Source organism: Myotis brandtii, unplaced genomic scaffold (assembly GCF_000412655.1).
Source record: "Myotis brandtii unplaced genomic scaffold, ASM41265v1 scaffold266, whole genome shotgun sequence".
NCBI classification, from domain to species: Eukaryota; Metazoa; Chordata; class Mammalia; order Chiroptera; family Vespertilionidae; genus Myotis; species Myotis brandtii.
Window position 1 is genome coordinate 1,793,889 of NW_005360124.1, and position 22,669 is coordinate 1,816,557.

General features: G+C 41.6%; 1 protein-coding gene across 7 annotated transcripts in view; it reads right to left on the reverse strand.

The window, feature by feature from the left end:
* The window catches only part of NTRK2 (neurotrophic tyrosine kinase, receptor, type 2), a 314,665-nt gene extending 292,329 nt beyond the window's left edge, over window positions 1-22,336 (reverse strand). For 2 of the 7 annotated variants that reach the window (XM_005868270.2, XM_005868271.2), the window contains exon 1: window positions 21,736-22,336. In XM_005868270.2, the coding sequence (XP_005868332.1) occupies window positions 21,736-21,947 (212 nt within the window). In that variant the 5' untranslated portion in view covers window positions 21,948-22,336. Of the gene's footprint in view, window positions 1-20,541; window positions 20,857-21,735 lie in introns of those variants that run through there. The other 5 variants (XM_005868272.2, XM_014541248.1, XM_014541246.1 and 2 more) reach the window with 4 other exon arrangements.
* Window positions 22,337-22,669: the final 333 nt, after the last annotated feature.

Sequence of the window (22,669 nt, forward strand, 5' to 3'; positions counted from 1 at the left end):
ACCTAATAAAAGTAGGTAAAACCTAAAAGCCAAAAGGAATTGTGATATGTTCCCTGGCTTACAGCATGGGGTGAGGCATTTCAACTCTTACAGGGTCCTCTCTGCCACAGGATTTCCATCATAGGGAATATAATAATCCTCTAAAAAATATGCCTTTGTCCTAGTCCACAACCAGGCAGCTTCAGTTTCTCAGCAAAATACTGAGAAAGAGTTATGATAGTCAATCCATGACGGGCCATAGCAGAACTTCATTCTTAAGACAGGAAACACCACCCCCACTGTGAAGACATAATGTAGAGAACAGCAAAAGAGCATGCTCAAAATCTGAATGTGAGCCGCCTGCTAGGACATGCTGGGTAGCATCAGCACTTCCACCTTTTCTTGGCCATTAGCATAGAAGTAGCATCAGTAATTCCTGTTATAGAATGCTAACTGTGTGCCAGGCACTGGAGTGCCCAGGGATTGTCTCCCTGAACACAACCATGTTACCAGGGAAGCACTATGATTGTTTCCACTTTTCAAAAGAGAAAACTGGGGCCCAACCATGCCAGGTCACTTCCTGAAGTTCACATAACTGCCCAAACAGGATTTGCACCCATATCTACTTGCCTTGATTTCCGGGCTCATAGCCACTGTACCACACCAGTGGGACTACAAGACGTGTAAATCTAGCACCTTCAATAAGGAATAATTTCTAAAATTTCTGCAAAGTGGACCTTCACGAATAATCATGGCCTAAAATCAATAGTCAATGAAAAGGAATGAGGACATCTTACAGGATGCTCCCGTGTAGTATATCTACATAGAGCTATAAGAAGAGATATTCATTTATCTACTACCAATTCTTCTGCAGCTCTAAGAACTGCAGCTTCTAGGATATCCCTAGGAATTTAAGAATCCAGTGGCTAGAAAAGAATATAAGTGGTATAGTGTGAGGGATAAGCCCACTGCACTAGCTTCACCTCTTACTAGCTGTTTGGCCTGGGGCCAGCCCCTACGCCTCAATTTACTTGTCTATAAAATGGAATAACAACAGTAACTGCCTCATGGAGTGGTTGGGAAAATTAGGAAACTGCTCTCAATTAATGCTAATTATTATGAACAATGAGCAGAAGATCAAGGTTCAAGGGCTGGCTTGTCACTAACTACCTGGTGAGCTTAATCTCAGTCAGCCACCAGTGCCCACACCGGTGAAAGAGGAAATTTGAACTTGATAATATCTCAGTTCCCTTCAGTACACAAGTTACAAGAAAGTTTCAGCCACATATTATGAAGGAAAAACTTACACTCTGGCTTTCTCTCTGAATATTTATATATCTTTTTCTTACCCACCTCTCTGAACAAGGAGGTTCCCAACAAGAAACACTACAACCTATGACCAGAAAAATAAATTCTAGAAAAAGACCTTAAAGTTGGCTTTCTGCATAAAATACATCCATCTTCACTAGGAAAATGTAAATTTCATTTGACTTAAATTAAATAACAGCCTTTCCTGCAGGTTTAGGATTGGACCCCAGCCTACAAAGAATGTGATGGAAAACCTTATAAATTGGTTGACCAGAAGTCACAGCAACAACATGGGGCCCAGACCTAGGGTCCTTTATTTTCTATGTGTCTTATTAGCAACTCACTTTTCAAAATGGAAAGATTTCACATTTTAGAAATATGATCTTCCATATTTTCTTAAGGCAAACAAACAAAAAAAAACAGAAGGTCTGCCAAACTGGAGTAGCATTTCTTCCTGGCCACAGTTAGGACGAGGTGAGTGACAGTGCCCCTGGGGTGTTGGGGCACATTTCCAGTTGGTAACATTCCCAACCAACCTCAGCTATTTCACAGGCCCGTGGAAAGATTTTATGACACCTGACATAATTCTTGCTTGTAATTTCCTCTGAGACTTCAATGCCCCCACTATTCTCCGACATTGATATGTCTTCTCCATGCACAGAGATCCTGAAATGGAATCTCATCAAATAAAGGGACACAGAGACCACAATGAAAATACATCTACCTGTCCGGAACCTTCAGAAACTTCCTCTGTTGTTAAAAGCTAACTAATACAGACACAACATATCCAAGTATAATTTTATACTTTGCACAGTGGTAAATAAATGCGCAGGAGGAAAAAGGGATGTGTTTCTTTCCTGACCAAAAAAAAAAATTGTTTTCCTTCCAATTAATTTACTTCATATCATTATATAGGGTGTCCCAAAAACATGTATACACACTTTGAATAATTATTAATTCCAATGGATTAAAAATGAAAAGAAAGAAACACCAATTGAGCTATCCCCTGTTACATGTGTATACATTTTTGCAGGGACACCCTGTATATTTCACATTAGGTCTCAGATCTTTCCATAGGTCACAATAACCTATCGGAGCAAATGAGAATCAAGTAAGTAAATATGTATCATGACACCGTTTCAGCATATTAGATGAGGAGCCCATGGTAGAAATGGTCCTGATATTGAACTACTGTCAAGAAGCAGGCTTAAGCTATATTTAAGCCAAAGTTTTTATTTTGGGCAGGTGTCCTCTGACATCGGTCAATATGAAACCACCACGAACACAAGTCAGCTCATCGGGTGACTTTTGGTGTGCTCTGCAGCTAATTTATCAGGCAGGCCCGTGAGAGGCCATCCCTCTCCGCCTGGGGCACCCCGGGAGCCTGAGGGGGCCTCTCCTCTGGCTGGAAAGAGGATGATCACACCTGCTCCTAACAGCTCCTAAGCTAAAACCATCTCTGCTGCGCCCTGTGGGTGGAACTCTGCAGTCTCAGTTGAGCATCTGTCCATGTTCTGAGGCAAAGGGCTGCTTCCCCACGGCCTGGATCTGCCCGCTGGTACCTCCGCAGTTCATCTTGGTCCGGGGACCGGGTGGCTTCCACCTGGATGAGCACGCAGGCAGGCGGCTTGGTCTTTGCAAAAGGATGTCAGCCTGACCATCTGGTTGTCTGGTTTCCAAAAAGATTGGATCTGGCCTTAACCAACAAGGGAGATGAAAATGTCCAAGCTGTGGTCAGAAGGGTCAACTTTAAGGCACATGCAGTCCAACTTCTAGCAAAGCCAGGCTCAGCAGAAGGTATGTGCAGGTGGGGGACTAAGATCCCATGTCCTACCCATTTGATAAACACAGCACTGGGAGATTAAATTCTTGAACCACTTCAGCCTCCTTGCAGAATGGAGGTCCTCATCATATCCCCCAACTTTCACCGGCCTTCTCAGTAAGAAGAAATAAAATCCACTTTTGCATTTTTCATAAGAGCTATGAATTACATCACTCATTGTCCCCTGCAAGAGAAATTCCTTTCAGAACACAGTGCCAGACAAAGCCATGTTCCTGTGGAATTAGGAGGCATTCTCCTTCCTAATAATGAGCTTCTCTTTTCCCTGCCAGGAAGTTGAGCACAACTGTTGTACTCGGTTCCAGCAACTAAGTCAACCCTTACAATGAGTGGGGGGTCCATTTTTTATTCCTTTTTTATTCCTCATTCGTGCCCTTCCCCTCATTTTTACCTTACAAACCTTATTGTATAAAATAATTATCATCAGTTATTTAAATACTGGTTACCTGCAACATTTCTGATATGTGTTCCATACAAACTCAGTGGTCATTATCTTATACTTGTTTTCAAGAAATGATTAGTAAATCATTTCATCCATGATTCATTTGAGTTTCAGAGTGAATGGTCATAAATAAGTGAAATCATCTTGCCACTCCAAACCAACACATAAATTAACTTTTTAAAAAAATATATTTCCCTCTTTCTCTGTTATTTCAGGCGGGTCAGTGTTTCGTTTATAACTAGCAAAAAAAGAGCGTCCAATGATTAGCCCAGGCACTAAAAATTCTAAGAAGCATTCAAGTCAGCACTAATCACAGCAGAACACAGCTTTGAAAGCTCTTGGCCTCCGGTCAGGTCAAATCATTTCATATGAAGAGAATTTGTGGAACTAAATATTTCTGCTCCAACTTCGGGATAGATCAAGCACGGCACAGAGAAAACAGCATCGGGCATAATGTCAAGAAAAGAGAATGATTTGAGTGGTGAAATTTTAGGATCTCTGTGAAGGTCTGTTTTGATTTGGGCACAATTCTTCAGCCAATTTTTATAGGCTGTGGGAGTAAAAAGAGCGATAGAATATAAGGGACACTTCCAATTTTATCCTCACCGGTTTCACATCACATGTTAACCTTCAGTCACTTTTATAGAAGGTTAGAGATTCTTTCTTTGGCATTAAACTACAAAGATGCTGGTGGGAAAAGATCCCAGTCATAAGTGGTTGTGTAAGGCCACAATAAAGAAAAGCTATTTTGCAGATGGAAAGTGTGAGTGAATTTTAAAATCCTAAACAAATCTCTTATTTAAAAAAAAATTTAGTTTGAGATATACCATTATTCAAAAAGACATATTTTTGAGGTACCTAGAATAGTCAAATGCATGGAGACAGAAAGTAGAATGGTGGTTGCCAGAAGCTAGCGACAGGGGAATGGGGGGTTGTTTAATGGTTTCAGTTTTGCAAAATAAAAAGTTCTGGAAATAAACAGTGGTGTTGCTTGCACAACTTGAATGTACTTAATGCCACTGAATCATACATGTAAAAATGGTTGAGATGGTAAATTTTATGCTATGTGTATTTACCACAATGAGAGAGAGAGAGAGAGAGAGAGAGAGAGAGCATTCTTTAAAGGCCTTGCAATTAAAGAGTGAGAATGACAGTTAAAAGAGAAAATGAAGTACAAACTGACTGATCACATCCAGAGTCCAGGGCAACTGTTGTAAACAATCTAATAAATGAAATGGACCAGGACTATCGAACAAACAGTGGCAGAACAAGACCATGACCTGCATAATAGTGGCTGAGTCTGACCCATGATTGCTCAGCACACAAATGGTCAATATCCCAATCAGCTGAGCACACTTGGTCCCACAAGATGAGAGAAATATGCCAACAAGCAAAGGGCATGCCAAGGCTGCACATCTGTCCCCTTAACCCCACACCTGTCCAGTGCCATACTCAAAGCAGATTCTTTTGCTTTTCCATCCTCCCCAACCCCTATAGAGCCCACTGTCCTTCAAAATATGGTTAGGATAGACTCACAGAATAGAAACTAACAGTCAAGTTCTTACTATGTGTTAGGCACTGGTACAAACATTTTACATGCATCAGCTCATTTTAACCTCATAGAAACCCACAGAGAAAGGTACTATTATTTTCTCCTTTTACGGGTGGAGAAAGTGAGGCACACAGAGCTTTAATAATTAGTCTCAAGTAGTAGGGGCAGACCAGCTTCAGAGTGGGGTGGGCTCTTAACCCACCAAGTAATCCTGCTTCACAACCTGTAGCACTCCCCTACACAATACCTCAAGAAAATAAAAAATTGCCCTAACCGGTTTGGCGCAATGGATAGAGCGTCGGCCTGCGGACTGAAGGGTCCCAGGTTCGATTCCGGTCAAGGGCATGTACCTGGGTTGCGGGCACATCCCCAGTAGGAGATGTGCAGGAGGCAGCTGATCGATGTTTCTCTCTCATCGATGTTTCTAACTCTATCCCTCTCCCTTCCTCTCTGAAGAAAATCAATAAAATATATATTTTTAAAAAAAAGAAAATGAAAAATTAAGGTGCCGATCACCTATGCACAAGTGACATGTTCAGTAATTTTTTAGCTTGGAAAAAAAATATTGAGGAAAGGAACTTTTTAGGCACAGTTTTCACAATCTTAGGATCCCTCCTAGGGTACCAGCAAATATATATTCAGCCATAATGAGCTGATTCTTAAAATATTACATTCATATCTAGACCTTTCAGGGTACTAATAAAATCTGTAAGGGGAAGAGAGAAAGGTAGGAGCTGGTAGCCACAGTTGTTTACCCATTAACTGCCGGAGACAGATCTCTGCTTTGCTGGTCTGTCTATGTCTGTGATATCATGAGCTTGTTGTAATACAAGTCAGAGGGGAATCCTGTGCATGCTGTCCTTGTGGAAACATGGACCCCGTGACTGAGAAATCCTCTGAAGAGAAGGGGCCTTCCAATGGGAGAAGCATGGAGATCCTGGCCACCCCACTGCCTGCTCCCCTGGCATAAGCCCTGCACTTCCACAGCGTCATCATAGCACAAAGCTACCATAATGCGGAGGCCAGATACAAGGCAGAGGCCCAAACAGCCTTGTCCCTTGTGCCCTTAGCTCTGGGCAGTGGACTCAGGCAGGACAGAGGCTTTCACTCTGGTTCTCCTCCAACTGAGTTCCTCCGTATGAAGCAAGAAGTCACAGGGCCAACAGGATGCTCTGACCTGGAAATGGCACCTTTCTCTTGACCTAGTAGGATCCCAGAATTCCCTATCCAAAGACCATGAGCCCAATCCCAGGGCCTATGTAGGCCTTTTCTGTGGATCTGTTGTGAATATGCATGTCCCTAGGCACGAGGCATTGGGGGGCGGGGAGGTTCAAACTGCTGTCTGTGGTGGTGTTACTGGAGCCTAGATGTGTAGGATGGATTGTCTACACAGCTGTGAGACAGAAGTGATCTGACTGAAGACCTCCACTGGTGCCCTTCAACAGGCCACACAAATGGTAGGAGCCGGCCTAAGTCTCGTTACCCAGAACCCAGAAAAGAGCCTGGTGGGAGGACATGTAAAATATAGACATGCTAATTGACTAATTGACTAAATAAATGAATGAACTCATCAATCAACCAATCCACTCATGCATGTATAAACAGTCAATTCCTGTCTTTCATTTCAGCTATCCTGAAATGACTTTGTCAACAAATACATACTGCCCTCTAAACTGTACATGTATGGATATAAAATACAATGAAAGGAGAGTTAATGATAGAGTGCATTCTAGGCTAGGCTGGAGTAAACAAAAGGCTCAATAGTGCCATCAAGGCGCCAGGAAGTTAAACTCCAGAAGACACTTTTTTTCCCTTTATTGATTAAGATATTACAAATGTGTCCTTATCCCCCCAATGTCCTCTCATCCCCCCAATCCTGCCCTCACCCTCACCCCCTGTTGTCCACATCCATCGTTTATGCTTGTATGCATGCATACAAGTCCTTTGGTTGCTCTCTCCCCCTCACCCCCACCCTCCCCTACCTTCCCTCTGAGTTTTGAGCATCAGGCACTTTTTATTAGTGAGAAAGCAATTCCCTTAAAGAATAAAGGAGATGGCTAAGAAGTTAAATCCCAAAGGGTCAACTAGGCTTACCTTGAGAAACAATGATTCAACCAAAAATAAGACTTTTCTCATCAGAGTTTAACATCATATGTTGGATCTATAATGCCCATTCCTTTTTAAAAAATTAACTTTCAAAATAGATATGGAGTCTATTTTTATTTGCATGTATATTATAAACATACTGCATCATGTAAACATAAATAAATGGATGTTATTTATCTCAAGGGAGAATTATCATTTTGGATTATTCAACACAATCTGTTCACCTATATACTTCCCTGCTCTATTTTAAGAGCCCTCCAGTCTCCTATGTCTATCAGTTGTTTTATGATCAGTTTTCCAAACAAGTAGCAAGATGTATAATAGTGTTATTACTATAAATATAAAGAAACCCCAGGAAACAGTCATAGAATCAGCCCATGTGTGCACCTTGATTGCAAAGGCACAAAAGTACACGCATCAGATGGTCCATTACACGGCACCTGCCACACTGTCTTTTTATACCTGATGTCTGCCATTCTTCGAGAAAAAATGAACAGTCTCTACCACCCACACTACAAGAAGGACAAATCACATCTGAAATCTCACACCAGAATCGCTTTTTAAGTGAAGCATCATAAATGCAGTCATAGGGAAAACTACAATCGATCCACAGGGATATCATTATTAGCTATTACACAACAGAAAAGGCACAACTCCTTCTCATTAGACCGATTTGTTTGCTGGAATCAGATGTCCCTGGAATGATTCTTTTCCCCCAGATTCACCTCTGTTGTTGAGCCAGCTAGCCTCTTGTGTACCTCTCATCTGCTTGCCCTCATCCTCCATCTCTTCCCTGCCCCTCCTCCCTGTTGGATACAGAATCAGCTGGCTCATCAAAGCTTTGTCTTTCTTCCTCTCCAGCTATGCTGTGTCTCTATAATGAATTGATTTCTTACTGCATATGAACTAATGCTGTGCTATTTAATTCCATAGAAGTTATTTATTTAAAAAAACACACATCTTAACTCAATGACTTTGAAAAAGTCAAATCTAGAAATTTGCATAGTGGCGACCCAAACAACTATTAGTAAATACTCTTACTTGGACCTCTAAATGATAGATTTGTAGAGGGAGGTGGGTGTGGGTATATCCACATGTATGTGTATAATGTGGGGATCTAGGACACTGTACTGGGTGTCAGGGAAGAGCAGTAAGCAAGATCCACACAGTCCCTGCCTTCATGTAGTTTATATTCTAATGGTGTCTACAGACAGGTAGCCAGCAGTGCATTTATAATGTTAAGTTACCTATGCTGGGATTGGGGAATGCATGGGGCTGTAAGATATATGAGCATGTGGTGAAGACACAGGCCAGAGGTAAGGAGGCCAAGGAAGTTAGCCAGAGACAGAAGTCAAGGAAATAGTGTTCCAGGAAGAGAAGATGGCCAGCGGGAAGCCTGGGAAATGAGTGACAGCGTAGCTCAATAGATGCATTGAAAGCTCAGAGTGGCTGTATCATCTCACTGAACAAAAGGAGGGACAAAAAATGAGGCTAGAGGTTTGAATTTGAGGATACAGGGCTTTGAAGACTTGTTAAGACTTGTTTAAATATATAAATGGAGTGATATCTTAATTTAAAACAGCAATACTGTATAATGTGGGTGGAGCTAGGCAAGCAGTTCCTAAATTCATACGGAAAAATTATCATGCAAGACTAATCCTAAAAATTCTGAATTAAGAGACTGGTGAGTAAGACTAATACTTGAAGTAGAAAAAATAATAATAACATGATCCTATATAATTTTATAAAGCAATGTAACCCTAATAAATCCAATAAAATTATAATTATAATAATATGAAGCTTTAGGAGATAAAAAAGTTTAGTGCTGGCATGCATACAGACTGATTATCAGACTAGGATCAATTCCAAAAAGGCCCAAGTACAAAGGTGATTTAATAGTACAAATATGTCTATTAAAATAAACATATTTATTTTAATTTAGTGAGGAAAAGGTTGAATTATATACTCAATGGTATCAAGAGACCTGATTGGCTGATTATCTATCTTGGAAAAATAATAAAACAATTTTTAATATAGTAAATATAATAATACAATAAAATGCCTTATATTTTTAAAAAACCCAGATAGAGTAAAGCTTTAAATACAAAAGCATGAAATAGTAATAGTAAAAGAAAATATAAGAGATTCATTTCTTACTCTTAGAGAGGGGAAGACTCTTCTTAACCACATTTACAACATAAGAGCCATAAAAGAAATAATAAATTTTGCTTTAAAAAGTGTAATTCTATGTTACAAGAAAATGAGGATGAAGAAAAGGTGGTGGTGGAGGAGGAGGAGGAGGAGGAGGAGGAAATGCTATAATCAGCATCAGAAGACAAGCAAAACATTAGGGGAAGTATAAATGTTCTCATTGTTAAATAGATTTTATGACTGAAAAGGCCACTAATCCAATAGAAATAGGAAAGAGCTAACATAGTTCACTGAAAAAGAAATACAAATGACTTACATACACACAAAAAGACTTGCAACCTGGATCAGAATTACAGAATTACGAAGTAAAACAATGGTGAGATACTATTTCCCAGGAAGATGATTGGCAAAGGTCAAAGGTTTGATAACAAATAGTATTGGCTTAGCAGCAGAAAAACAGGTGCTTCCAGTTTGGGTGGGAGGATAAAGTGATGTGGTCTTCTTGCAAGACATCTTGGCAATATCTATCAAAATCATAAATGTCTGGCAAATGTCCCTGCAATTCAAATTCTAGAAAGTTTATCTACAGATAAAATCATGCATGTGTGCAAGAACTTGCACACAAGGTTGTTTAAAAGGAGGCTGGTAAAATAAAGTTGATTCATTCAGTGGATTACTTTACTGCCTGGCTGTGAAAATAAAAGGTTAGGTATATATGCTGATAGAGAAACATTTTGAAAATACATTGTTAAGTTTAAAAAAAATAAAACAAGATGCAGATCAGTGAGTATAGTTAAAGGTGGAAATGGAAGGTGTATATATATGTATGTATATGCCCTCGTTGTGTACAAACAAAAAGACAGACATGTACTCATTTATGTGAGTAGACTGTTTCTGGAGGCAGACACGCAAACTAAGTCAAAGCTGCTACTGGATATGAGGCTGAGGGATTGTTGGGTTAGTTAGAGAGAGACTACTTTTCATGATACACTCTTTTGTACCACCAGAATTTCTTACCATGTTCAAATATTACTTTAAAAAATACTTACTAATAAAAATTCCATGCAATGAAAATGTATTTCAGAGAAAATATGTACAAAATCATTTTAAAGAATCTGACAAGCTCCCAGGCTTGAGCAAAACTTGGCTAAAGGCACTCCAAAGAAAGAAGGTGTCAATCAGAATTGGTGCTGGGCCCTGGGAATAAAGGGGAGAAACAGAAGTGTCCATCCAGGGGACTCAGGTCTGGGCCAAAGTACTTCAAGTTCTGCGTTCCCTTTGTGAAGGCGCTCCAATTATGGAGATGGATGCCTCGGGCAAGCTTAGCTTAATTTCATTTAACATTTTAAATGCAGAATTAAGTGCCCTTGCTCTAATTCCAAGATCACCAAGCAAGCTTCCAGTTTTAATTTGTTCGCCTTCATAGATCTGGTGCAAAAGCAACTGTAATGCTGATCTGTGTATTTGAGTCCATGTGACAGTTATATGTCTTATTACATAGCAATATGCTCAAAATTGGTTTTAATTTTTAAACTAAAAAACGAAATGAAATCAACTTTGAATTTATTTTAAGAAATGAGAAGGCCACTGGGCAATTAGAAGCAGTGATGTGATAAAATCGGCATTTTTGAAAGACCCCTCCAGCACAGCATGGCATATGGATAGAGAAGGGGCAAGACTGAGGGCTAGGATGCCAAGTAGGAAGGTTGCAGCATTTTAGGCAAAAAGGATGGTAAAATGAATTATTGTTTTTGCTTACATAAGTACTTTTTTTTGTTCATTTCCCCTCCCAGACTGCAAGCTTGGTAAGAAGAAAAGGCCAGATCAGTCTTTCCACCACCATATCCTAAGCATTTAGCAGGACACAGAGCAGACCCCAGAATATCTGTTGAATGAATGAATGAATGAAGGCAGCAGAAATAAAAAGAACTGAACACATTTTAAAAATTTGGGAATTTATGAAAATGAATGTGGAAGGCATGATACTTAGATTAATACAGGGGTTTCGGATGATGATGATGATGATGATGATGATGAATTCAATTTGGAAATCTCAAGGGTGACACATTATGACATGTTCAGTAGGCAGTTGGGCTTATGAGCTCAAAGGTCCTCCTGATCATGGACAGAATAGATCAAGACATCATTAGAATACAAAAGGCAACAGAAGTAGTGGATGAGGGTGACATAGCCCAAGGACAGCCCAGGAAGAGCAGCCCTAGGAAAGAAACCCATGGCACATCCCCTAGGGGAGGAGAGGAGAAAAGAGTGTCCACAAGTAAGACTAAAAAGCAGCAGCCAGAGAAACTGGAGGAGACAAGGAAAGTACAGTTGCACTGGAGGAAAAGGATGCTTCAAGAGAGAGGGAGTGAGAAGTGAGGCCAAGTTCTACTAAGCAAATAAGCGCAGGACAGAGAAATATGCCTTGGATTTAGCCCAAGGTCTTTGGAACTGGTGGTGGAAAACAAGTTCAATGAAGCTGTGGATTAAGATGAGATTAGGAGCTGAGGAAATAGACATAATGAGTAGAGATCAGTCTTCTAAGATCAAGCTTTGAAGGGAGAGGGGAGAGGGCAAGGACTAAAGAGGGATGGGAGGAAAGGGAGGGAACATTGCTAAAGGAAACGTTATCCCGCTTAAATTCTGATGTTTACAAGGGGAAGAGACTGAAAATAGAGATGAGAGGGAAGTCACTGATGAAGGAAAGTTTAAGAGGATGGGCTCGGTAATAGAGGTGGAGTGACTGGCTTCTACCTCGAAGTGCTCTAGCCCTTCTATTGTAACCAAAGGGGAAGGTGTGTTTCAGATGCAGGAAGCTTGCTCCAAATGGAATATGAGCAAACCAGGACACAAGCATGTCAAAAATTGTTAAGAGAGAAATAACAAAGCTCAGCTGGATTATTGCCATCATAGGAAGTGGGGATTGCTCACATCCAGTCTACACATCTACGCCACCCACTATTAAACAGTGAAAACCATGCACATTTGGGAGAAGCACCCTTTGTAAATGTCCCCATGTCTCCCAGGAGCTGAGACAATCATGATGTAAATGGGGGTTTAATCCTCAAGTGCACTGACATCCTTCTCGCAGTATATTAAAATTCGATGTTCACTCAACTGTTTCTCCCACTAGATATAAGCTATTCTACTCAGAGGCTCCTTGCCTCACTTCCTTATTTGTTTGTAGCACCCCAGTGTCCTCCCTAAGCACTAGTGGAACTGAACTAATGTTCGCAGGAAGTTTGAATTAGATATCAGGCAGCCCACTGCAAATATGTGATAAACTCTTCGAGTGAGCAGGAAAGGAAGGCTTGAAGGGCAGAAAGATGAGACTTGATTTCAGTGTAAGCTCCTGCTTTGAGGGTCAGGAAAGGTGGAGACTGGCCAAAGAGGCAAGGCAATTAGAAATCCCTCTAGAGCACCATCCATAGAAGTGGCCCTGATCAGAGTGGGCTGATCAGATATGAACATGTGGATTCATTGATACAATTGCTGAAAGTGGATGTAGACAGTACATGGGAAGAAAATGATCTCTAAGGAAGAAAATACAAGTTTGATTCAATTAGTGGGAAACCCAGGAGGCAGGGAGCCCGTGACCTGCAAAGCCATCCTACATGGACTGCAGAGTTGGACTTGGAGAAATCTCACCCATCAGACTTCTATTGCTTAAGCCACCAGAGAACTGGAGCAAGCTCTGGGTGGGAGGAGGCAAGGGTGAATTCCAGAATAGAAAAGGAAACACTAGTGCCCATGGCTGACTGATTTAGAACCACACAGCCTTTCAGGGGTTAGCATCCATCCAAGATTCAACCTCCAATTTCAAGATAAGGAAACTCAGGCTGGTGAGATTAAATGGCTCACCCAGGATCCCAGGTGCTGATACTGTGAGAGAGTAGATGTGAACCCCACATCCCAACTCCCTGCCCAGGTCCCTCTCAGGTTCCTGTACTGTCTGTGTTAACCTTATCAAGCCAGGTTCAGTGGGAATGATGGTGGTCAGCCCAGGTCCTGCAACCAAAGATTTCTTCACAATCTACTAAAGGGGCTTAGCAGCTAGATGCCTATCTCCGTGTGTGTGTGTGTGTGTGTGTGTGTGTGTGTGTGTGTGCTGACAACAAGAAAAGGCTAAATGCGGGAGTGCAAGTTAAACACGCCAGGGGCAAAATCTCCCATGACACTCTTGAATTTGGGATGGCAGCACCAGTACTCTGAAGTGAAACTGGGAGCAGACCACAAGGAGTGCTGTGGTTTGGGTTGAGTGGGTTGGGCTGGGTTTTTTGGAGAGAGGTGCCTGTTTTTGTATCAAACCTTACCAGAGACCTTAGAGACCACACGTCAAGCTCTGGCTCCCCTCTCCCCACCCCTGCACACACATCGCACAGATGAGCAAGCCAAAGGAAGCAAGCTGTCCCAGTGAGCCACAGTCAGAGAAGCAGTACCAGGCGCCCTCTGCCACACCACACTGCAAGGGACTCTGGGGCACATGAAATAGAAACAACTTTTTTTGACAAAAATGAGAGTGTAGAAGAGCCTATCTTTTTAAATCACACTATATTTCAGAGGTTAAAACCCCAAATTCCATTATCTTTTGGGTTAAATAACACTACTGTAGAGTTCAAAAATGCATCAGTGATAATGTAAATTTTTGTTCATGTTGAGAATTGATCAAAGTGGACAATGCAATGGGCCTCTGAGAAGCCAGGTTGGCTGATGGTGTCCAAGTACTAACATTCACCTACTTCACTCAGAGAATACCTCAGGGAGAGACATCCAGAATGATGAAAACAAAATTAAAAGTCTGGCTGGGAATGTAATGCACAGCATGGTGACTATTGCTAATAATACTGTATTGTAATGTATATTGGAAAGTTGGTAAGATAGTAAATTGAAAAAGTGCTCATCACAAGAAAAATATTATGACTCTGTGAGGTGATAAATGTTACCTAGACTTACTGTGGTGAGTATTTCCCAATATATAGTGCAAATATCAGATCATTATTTTGTACACCTGAAGCTGATATGTCAATTATATGTCATTTTTTTAAAATAGTCTGTATAGTTTAAGGAAGTAAACCCTAAATTATTAGGAAAATTTTACAATTCAATATAATTAAGTATGAAAGAGCCACACCTAGTGGAGTTGTATACATATATTTATATATTCATAGACACCCTGTACACACACAAATAGAATTCTGATGTGTGTGTGTGTGTGTGTGTGTGTATGTGTGTGTGTCTCCAGAGAACTGCTGAGATATGGAGAGTACAGGAAAGGGTGCGGTGCTAAATCTACAATAAAAAAAACAGGGCTCTTTTGAAGAATTGAAAAGTATAGATTGGTGGTTACAAAATGGTCACATGGATATAAAGTACAGCAAAACTATAGTCAATTATATTGTAATAACTATGTATGGTGCCAGGTGGGTACTGGAAATATTGGGGATCACTTCCTAAAGTATATGATTGTCTAACCACAATGCTGTACACCTGAAACTAATTCAAAATAATATTGAATATAAACTGTAATTGAAAATAAATTTGAAAAGGGAACTCTAAATGGTGTGTGATTATTAACATTTTTATCCATACTAGAAAATGCCATATTCCCAAGGACATGCAAATCCTTATCCTCTATTGTAACACATGGCGACACCGGAGATGATGATGAAGGGCAAAGACATGAAGCATTAGTCCACCTCTCCACTGCCATGCTGTTTAACTTGTGAATATTTATTTGAATCTTTACACTTCTCTTAAAACTACCTGTCCTCTGGGGCCCAGATTTGGGCAAGTGGGGCTGAGCAGACAAAGCCCTAAGCCAGATACTGGATAGGGCTCTAATCCAAACTCCACTCTGCTGGACCAGAGAGCCGATCAACATGACAGTCCCTCCCTCCAAGGCCATCAAGACCTTCCCACTGACTTCAGTGCAAGGTTTTAAACCTAAATAAGCAGATGCCTGTAAAGTGCCTTTCAGGTCCCTGGGGAGAAGCTCTGCGTGAAACCAAAGGTACATCTCAGAGGTGTGTTCTTAACAGGAAAGGCTTCGTGCAGGCCACGGACAGCACCCATAATGGTAGCAGAACACATTCTGGATGTGCATCAACAACCCTTAAGCTTGCCCACTGGCTCAGCCATTGATCTCAGCCATCAATCTTGGGCCATTGAGAAGTCAGGGGGGGGAAAGAAGGCAGGAGAGAATGAGTATTCTCCAGCCACAGGGCTTGCATGGGCGCTAAGGCTGACTTTGTATAAAGGGCTGTGGGTTACTCCACTTACATAACTGATTGTAATAGAGACTCCAAGAGCAGCAGCCTCCACTGCTCTGTCTGCTCTGCCCTCCGTCCAACCCCAACCTGCCAACATGGTCCAGCAGGCACAGGTTAGGGCCCCTCATTGCTACCAACTCAGGAAGGCTTTCCTTTGCAGCTCAACTTTTGTGTGTGAATTGCTTAGTGAAGAGGAAGACTTGAAATTTTTTAAAAATACTCACAGTAAACTAAACAAAAAAATGTATTTCTTCCTATGAAGATAAGGTCATTGCTTTGGGATCAGTAGCTCAAGCACCTTTTAATTGCTTTGTCTTTAGTAGAGACATGTTTGCACACACTTAGCCCGGCTAAGCCCGTCTTCATATCTCTGATGCTTCTAAAATGGAGGGCTAAAGTCATCATAAATCCCAGGACACACAACAGAGCATGGGATCCCTAAAGTAAAAGCCATGGCATTTTCTCTGCCTGCTAGGAAAAGGAGTTCTAGCTCCCACCATGTTTTAGTGCATCATGGCCTTACTAACTTCCCTGACCTGGTGCAAGCAGAGGGGGCTGAAACAGAGCATTTCTAAAGCCCCTTTGCCTTCTGTGGTCCTGATTCTAAGTGACCCTGAGACCTTGGACCCATCAGCCAGCACTAACATGCCAACAGCCTTAGCAGCAGATCATGGGAAGACATAGGAGAAGATTTGGCTTTGGGTGGTGGGCACACAGCATGATGTACAGATCTTGTAACATAGAAACCCACACCTGACACCACTATGATCACATTAACCAATGTCACCCCAATAAGTGTAATGAATTAATTAGTTAATTCATTAAATTTAAAAAGACACAGTTTGGGGAACTCAGAGCAGACATTGGAAACATGCATATGTGACAGATGACACCCAAGACCCTCAGACTCTCACACCACCAGGCTCTGACCACCCACACCATCCTTGACCTCAAAGCTGATGTACAAACCTCAGAACTTCAGAGCCAGGAGAAACTTGTCTGATCACCAACTCCAAAGCCCTCTGTTTACATCTAACAAGCTCAGGCCCAGAGACATTAAGGGGCTATTTCCAGACCAGGTAACCCCTGACTCCAGTTTTCTATCTCATCCAGGGTTTTGTGAAACATGTAAACTTCATACCTATGCATCACATTTCTTCCTAGATTTATATCATTCACAACCATTCACTCCTTCATCTCCCAGATCAATATTTATGACTTCTCAGACCTTTGGGCATCCCAGAGAGCAAAGTAAGTGGTGAGAAGACACCTGATCATGTGGGATCATTGCCTTTCTTAATGGAAATCAATCAGCAAACAAATGGAGAGCTAAAATTATCAGGCCACTGTGGGGTTCCGATCTCTGCCACCTGGGGGGGCAGGATTTGTGTTTTAAACTCACTAGACCAAGTAGTTCATGAAAATGATTAATCAGATATTAATAATCCAAAGTTGAGTTTTATTCTCTTCTTTTCTCTCATACATTAAACAAGTAAAAAGTCTGTGCTGCCTAAATAATCTCTCCCACAAAAAAAAATCATTCTATTGATTTATAGATACCAAGAGGAACAAAAATTTGGCACTGCTCCAAAGGGCAGCAGGTTCAATGCCACATTTTACCATATAGTTATTTACCCTATCAGAAACTCTCCTGAGAAGTGGTAAAGCTAGTCTATGAATAATGCCAGTATATAATATTCTACCGTGGTTTGCAAATGCTTCTTTCTCTACAGGCAAGGTGAGCAATGAGTTAAAAGTAGAGGCACTCGCTTAGTACTAAAGGCAAAAAAAGAAAGAAAGAAAAGGAAAAAGGGAAAAAAAGAAATTCTATTTCCTTTCCCAGCTAAACAAAAACTCTAGGTTTTATGCTCCTACGACCTAGATATAGTCAAAGAGATCATACAGAATGTTCCCAGGGAGAAAGAGACCTCAACTCTCAGCTGTTCAGCCAACTTTTCAGCCTAGAAAATGTCTTTACAGGGGAGTACTGAAACAGACACAAACAGAGGTCTATGGGAGAAAAACAGTGGCAGATCTAAAACAAAGCTAAACTCAGTACTGGGGAGTTGTGACCACACTATTGTAACTTCCCATTACTTGTTTATAATAACATATAACCCAGGCTTTTCTCTTAACTCCAATGCTCTGAATTCCCATAAGGAAATATCACTTTTCGGAGAAGAAAAAAAAATCAAATACATTTTCCTGGAGAGTCGATGAGAGGGAGAGGGGGAGGGGGAAGAAAGTAGGGTCAGAAGGGTCATGGGGCTTTTCAGTTGTTTGACCCAATGTAATAAAAACCTCCATAATGCGGAGATGGAAGGTATGAAACTCAGACTTCAAAATGGTTGTGCTGAGCTGAATTCTGAAAATATCTTCACTATGAAGACAGCAGGTTTTCAACAAGAGCTTGCAAGCCGTATTAAATAATGAATGACATAAATTAGACTGTCTTATTTATTAACAAGTCCAGTGTGGCCTATGTAACCGCACTCAAAACTTACTCCAAGGTTCTTAAATGCATGTAAAGCACAATTCAAGCATGGAGGAGCTGAAAAGTAAACATCGGAGTCATAAAAAACTGATGCCTTTCACTGAATCCTTATAAATGCCAGAACTTTTATTTAGTACAATTAATTGCAATGGAAATGCTTACTAAGGTGAGAGGGCCAAAATCAATGTATTAATGACATAACATTACAGTCACTTAACCAAGCCAGCAATAAATTGCACATAGAAGCTCTGGCGGCAGAAGCTGCAAATTCTATTTGTGTTGTACTGAGAGGAAAAATATTACACTTGTCTCCAAATATTAACCCCAAGTCAGAGAACATCATACAAGAAATTGAGAAAAAGGTCATCATTGGTCCTCATTAAAATATAGACAATATAAAAATGCATTCCCTTTCACAACACTACTGAATGGTACAGTAAGAAATAATTGAGATGACAAATTTTATATTATATGTTTTTGACCACGATAAAACTAAAATACCCGACCTATTTTATCCATGCCTTTTACCACTTATGTGAGACAAAACTTGTCCTTTGCAATGCATTTTGGCACCTGATAAAACTGAGACTTAAATGGCCAGTTACATAATTCCAACAACAGGCTTTACTCTTGAATTCCACTTATATGTGACAATGGTATTATTTTTAAACTGAATTTAGTATCGCTTTGGTAAAACCATAACCAAATAACAAAAGTGGGCACTTCTCAGCAGTGTGATGATAGACAAATGTAATGCATATCTATAGACAGAGAGATGTAGATCTAGATGTAGACCATGTTAGTGAGTAAAGAGTATGAGACACAGACACTGTGATGGAGAGATTTTTCATAAAATAAAGTCAAACACTGACTCTCAAAACAAAATGTCAGCTTGACTTAAAATATGCATGTAGAAACAAAAATAAGCTTATCTCTTCTTTAATCATACATATATTTTTTAAAATGTTCTACCATGACCTTTATCTGAATTCTAAAAGGCACAGTGGTTATATTTTCCCCCAATATATAGTTATTAAAAGATATACTATTTTTAAATGATACAGTCAACTGTTGCTTCAGTTTATTTAGTTATATTATTCCTACTTTTTTATGGGAACATGTAAGTTTAGCTAAGCACCATTAAACCAGAACTTTGAAACATGTTATTTTAGGAATACCCTTGGGACTAATAACAAGTTTTTTTAAAAAAGTGTAATTTGGTTCCAACTGTAGCTGGTACCTACTGGCCAAGAATTGAAAAGCTGTTCAAGCAAATATTAATATGTAAGAAAAAGAACACAGATGGTGAGAGTGAAACAAGCTCATCCACTGATGTCATTTTGATATAAAAACAGCAGAATTCAAAATGATGATGCTAAGTGCTTTCTAAACAAGGATTTCGATACATTTTACAGATAAGAACACCTGGGGCTCAAACTGGCTGGGCTCGAACAAAGCTGAGGGACAGAGCAGGGAGCATACTTTTTCCTATTGGCCAGTCTAATGCCCCATCCTAAACATTTATGCATTGATACCTATCAGTGATCTTAATTTCAACAAATGCTCAAACCAAAGGATAAAAAATAAGAGTAGAAATTAGCAGTGCCATTATTGAATGAGTAACTGTGACAAGTGCTTTGGTAAATATTACCCAAAAAATTCATTTTCAAAAGCCTGAAAATAGGAATCTGCCATCAGACATAAAAACAGCAGCAGCAGCAATTATGAGGACTAATATAAGAAAGCTCTCCTCAAATCTATTGATTTCTTCTATCTCAGGCAGCTAAGAACACTAAGATTTAAAATAACATTTTAAATTTAAAGAGTTTTAGTGTCCTTTTCTCTGATTGTGACTTTAAAATATTAAAGTGAAAAAATTTTAAATGAAAATGACTCGCTTTACCTCATTTTCTCCCTCTTTATATTATCTATTGCCTAAGACAGAATTTTAAAAACAACAATAAAACAACATCTAACTGTACAAAGGCACTCCCCCTGCTCTTAAAATAGTCCGAAGAGCTCTGAATTCTATATGGCTTTCTCCATCTGACTACTGACACCCCATCTCATATAAAAGGCACATCTGACAAAAGGCCACGGACACTCTGACCAGCTTGGTGAGCTTGGACCAGCCCAACCTAGGGCCAGTCTAGGGCCAGCCCAGGGTCAGCACGGCCAGGGCCCTACCTCAGGCCCTGACTGCTGCTATCCTGGCAAAAAAAAAAAAAAAGATTGAAAACCAAGCATCCTGGATCCAGCCTGATATTTGGCTGCTCCCTGCACATCTCAGCTAGGCCAGCACGTTTCCCCTCTGTTCTGTTGTCACTTCCTTCTGCCTGAGCCTTATAACAAGAACATCCCCAGTAGAACAAACAGAGACTAGGAAGGTCTCTTACTTACATGAAGAAAAAAAAACAGGTTACCTCGGTCATACGTTGGCAGAAACAGGGTGTGCGTTTTCTGTGGGGGGAATATGCATGCGCACTCGCCAACCGGAAGGCCACAGCCCAAGCCCTACTTTCAGGGCTGCCTATCTTAGTATCAAACACGTAAGGGAAACCTAGAGAAACTTTGCCTTACAGCCCCTCTACGTGGATGAATAAAATCTCATGTTAATGGAATAAACGGCAATGTTGGGGAGGGCAGACACCTCTAGTAGAGTTGATAGGAGAATGCTGGAGGAAGGACTAGTGAACTCCTACTTGCTAATGTATTTGTCACAAGGCATAAAAAGAGGAGACACAAATGCACAATTCTGTTTCTCCATCAGATCAGAACAAGCTCAAATATTGCCAGGGACCTAGGGGTCCCATGCTAAAGGCAGCATTCATCTGAGGACTACACACAGCTTTATCGTCCAACCTTGTCCTGAGAAAATATTCAGTGGACAATTAAAATTTATCATCCAAATGGTCTCAAAATTATATCTCTGAGAAGTCAATTCCAAATTAAATCAGACCAGGCTTTTAGGCTTCCAACGATCACATTTTCCCTTTTGAGCAAGTGCTTTTCAACACTCAGAACTTCTCCTCTTACAGATCATGTTCAAGGCCATCTCTGGATGCAATCTCCTAAGTAAAACCTCGATGCATAAAATGAAAAGGGACATGGGTCAACTCCAAACCTCAGAGAAAGATGTTCGGGGGTAGACTCTAACCCCCTCCAACAAATTTTAAAAAGTGAATTATCTTAACCTCCTTTCTAGTAAATATTACTAGAACTCCTCCTAACACAACATACACATTGCATCTTATGACACAAAAATGTCCAAAACTAAGTTACTGCGTGTGGAAAGCCTAAAGCATGCCCAGCAAGACTTTGCAATATAAAGTGCATATAGAATGCCTTCCCACAAGTATGTTATTCACATATAGTATATTTAAAACTTATTTTAAACTGTCACACTTCTCCCCGTGTTATCAGCCCCAAGCCAGTGAAACGGACAGGTAACTGACAGATGGCCCAGCCCTGCATGTTCATCTCTGACTTCTCCCCAGACTTGAGACAACATTCATGCCCAGGATGGACTCGCCTGGCCAGCCAGGGCTGCAGGGGCCAGGAGAGAAGAAAGAAAGGAGAACACCAGGAACTCACATTTCGGTGATGTTCTCAGGGTCTATAGTGTTAGGCTCCAACCTCGGAAATGCCATGATGCCAGGAATAGGGTCGCTGCACCAGATCCGAGAGGCGCTGCATTTGCAGGACGTGGGACAGGCGAGAGCGGCCCTCCAGAAGCCCACAACCAGCCAGCAGAAGCCCCAGAGCCGTGCCATGGCGGGTCCATGCCACCTCGTCCAGGACGACATAGCTAGCCGCCTGTGCCAGCCCCAGTCAGACTGAGTACGCGTCCCTGCGCTGCACCAGCCGGCCTCCGCTGCCCGTGCTGGGCGGTCTTTGCCGCGCTCGCTGCTCTCCCTACTCAGTGTGGGTCGCGGGCCCGCACAGCCCAGAGGGTCCGGGGCTGAGCGTATCCTGGCGGGCAGCACCGTTCACAGTGGCAGAGGCATCTCCGGCCTCCTCACAGGGGGCGCTACCGCCGCTAGGAGCTCCGCTGTGGCCGCAGCAGCATGGCCCGGCGCGCTGGGCACCAGCCGGCGGTGCTCCGGGGACTCTCTGGGACGCAGGCTCCTTGCTAGACACGCACTGAGATCCCAGACGCACCTCGGGGCTGAGGACAAACAGACATGGGTAAGACTGAGCGCAGGACCCCAGAGACGACGAATTGAGGCATTCTCCTTTGGGGCTCGCGTCACCCCCACCCCGACCCCAGCCAGGAGACTGTGGAAAGATGAGTGCCCAGCTCCCACCCCAGAAATAAACTTGCCCCTCGATGGCACTGATGGGAGGGAAGATAGGGCAAGGGTCCCTGAGAATGGATTCCATGGCACAGGCCAGGAGAAGAACCCTTTAAAAGGGGGACGAAGAGACTGCCGCTGCCACGGCTTGGAGACGGGGCCCCAATGATGCTGCAGAATCCGCCACCGCTGCTGGGTGCAGGGGGCGCGGGCAGGTGGTGCGGCACGTCCCA